This window comes from Austrofundulus limnaeus, unplaced genomic scaffold (assembly GCF_001266775.1).
Source record: "Austrofundulus limnaeus strain Quisiro unplaced genomic scaffold, Austrofundulus_limnaeus-1.0 Scaffold2626, whole genome shotgun sequence".
Classification (NCBI taxonomy): Eukaryota; Metazoa; Chordata; class Actinopteri; order Cyprinodontiformes; family Rivulidae; genus Austrofundulus; species Austrofundulus limnaeus.
This window is the reverse complement of record NW_013955028.1, coordinates 10,322-12,535: the sequence shown is the minus strand read 5'-3', so window position 1 is coordinate 12,535 and position 2,214 is coordinate 10,322. Positions and strand designations below refer to the sequence as shown.

General features: G+C 36.9%; 1 protein-coding gene across 1 annotated transcript in view; it reads right to left on the bottom strand.

Annotated features, from left to right (window-relative positions):
* Window positions 1-2,214, bottom strand: part of LOC106511251 (von Willebrand factor A domain-containing protein 8) — a gene marked incomplete at its 5' end in the record, with an annotated part of 13,676 nt that overhangs the window by 1,750 nt on the left and 9,712 nt on the right. Inside the window, 3 exon segments of the mRNA XM_014000001.1 lie at window positions 171-409; window positions 1,022-1,120; window positions 1,720-1,878. Coding sequence (XP_013855455.1) covers window positions 171-409; window positions 1,022-1,120; window positions 1,720-1,878 — 497 coding nt within the window.

The window sequence follows — 2,214 nt, the reverse complement described above, 5'->3', positions numbered from 1 at the left end:
AAAACAAGGTCTTTGTCTGCAATGATTAGACATGTTTTTTATTATTGTCATTAGTGATTATCTCAATTTCGGCTAAAAGACTTGACAAAATCCCACACACTGTGCCTTTAAATTGCTCCTCATTTTTTTATATAAAAGTCCAGCAAAATAACCAGTCTCAGTTGTCTCACCTCTCAGCCTGATCGCCGAGGGAGCCGATGAAGATGGCAAAGGCATTAACTCGTGGATCGGATGTCAAAACCTGGCCAAAGTGCTCKGGACGGATTCCATATCGCTCCAGGTTTGCATCACTAAGAACAATCACAAAGTGCTCATCAGCTTCCTCTCGCACCAGCTGCTTGATACTGGCCTCGGTGGCCTCCAGAGTGTAGTCCCCGCTCATACAGAACTGAGAGTGGGCATGCATGGTCTGAAGGGGGAGGAAAAGAAAACTTTAAATATTTCAGTCTGAAGAAGGGATAAAATAAATACTTCAGTGATAAAACCATATAACATAACCTTTTAAATTTATTTGACAATAATACAGGAAGATATARAAAATGTATGCAGATTAAAGCAGAACAAAAAAGAACCAGTGATAAAATAGGTTCCAGCTTTATTGTCACAACTAAAACCTGCCAGTTAGAACTGAAAGGGTTAAACTGGTCTTCAYACAAACAGCTTCAGTCTCAAAAAGACCATCCTGCTTCACAAAACAAATGTTTTAAATTGACCTTTTGATAAAACAATTTAAAAAAATCTATCTGAATGCAATTAATAAAAACTAATGTCTGAAACTTTAGTGGTTGAATTATGGTAACTGCATTAGACAGTTAATATCTAACATGAGGTTTCARATAATACATTTAAAATGTCACATAAAAATGCAGTAATTATTATTATTATTTTATTATGTGAATTCATTTATTGTATGAAGTTAATTCATATACTTTCACCACATGGTACAACAAAAACGACAGTGAAACCATGTTTTCTACATATTTGGTCACTGAAACACTAACAACTGATTCTGAACGTGTACCTTCAGGACTTTGAGTCGCTGCTTGTTATTCTTTGGCACCTTGTCTGCTGTGACCAGCTCAATGTTGCAGCCGTCCCCTGAGTGGCCCACGATGTCATACTGAAGGCAGAAAACACAGATATGTGGAGGTCACATCAAGTGGAATAAACAAGAACTCTGACGGGTCCTTTAGAGACACAAATCTGGTCCATTTAAAACTGATTTAGGCCAGACTCAACCATGAAGAGACATTCTCTTTATCTTAATCAGATAATAAAKAGGATAATCTTCTTTATATTTCATTTATTTTTCTCTTAACTAAGAGTTTTATGCACTTGATAATCAGAGACAATGTTTATCAAAGTTACAGGAGAAAAGAAAACAGATCTCTCTCTCCCTCAATGTGATTCAGCTGTATTATGGATTTTTTAACATTCAAGTTAAGGAGGATAAATAAATAATTTTCATTTAATAATAAGTTTCTGTACAACATAGTTTTGGAGAATCATCATTATGTTTGAGTGATGGGGTGCTACTGGTATGACGAGTCTAAAAAGGTTGGGAACCACTGTAGTAGAGTGTGAATGAGTATCTGAGGAGACAGATTGTAGAGTAAAACACTGAGTATCCTGGTTGGAAAAAAGGCTCTATGTAAGTACAGTCCATTTAAATAATTTTAACAAAATATTCTACAAGAGTGTGTAGGGGGATGATGTCACCTTAAACTTGTGCTCATAGCTCTCCAGAGCCTCCATGACCATACATACAGCCTCCATCGAGCGCTCCAGCCTGCCGTCCACYCCGTTGAAGCGGTACATGCTTCCTGACACATCAGCCAACAACCGCAAACGCTTTGGTTTCTGTTGTGGACTTCCCAACTGTGAAGACAGACGATTTAACAAAGATCAGCAGCAGGAAAGGATGAAAGATAAAACAGAGGTACAATGGAGTTACTGGATTTTGGTGCAGTTGCCTGCCCTGCAATCATTTTAATGTAGACCTTTACGCTTGACCAAAATATGCAACACTTAGGTAAATACTAGGGCTGCAACGATACAGGAAATTCACGGTTCGGTTCGATACTTTAGTCTCACGGTTCGATATTTTTTCGATACAAAAAAGAAAAATGTCCATGCCCCTTTTAACTTGTAATTTATTTAAGTTAATTATGAACATTTTTTTAACCTCAAAAGTACAGTTTTTTAATTAAATGT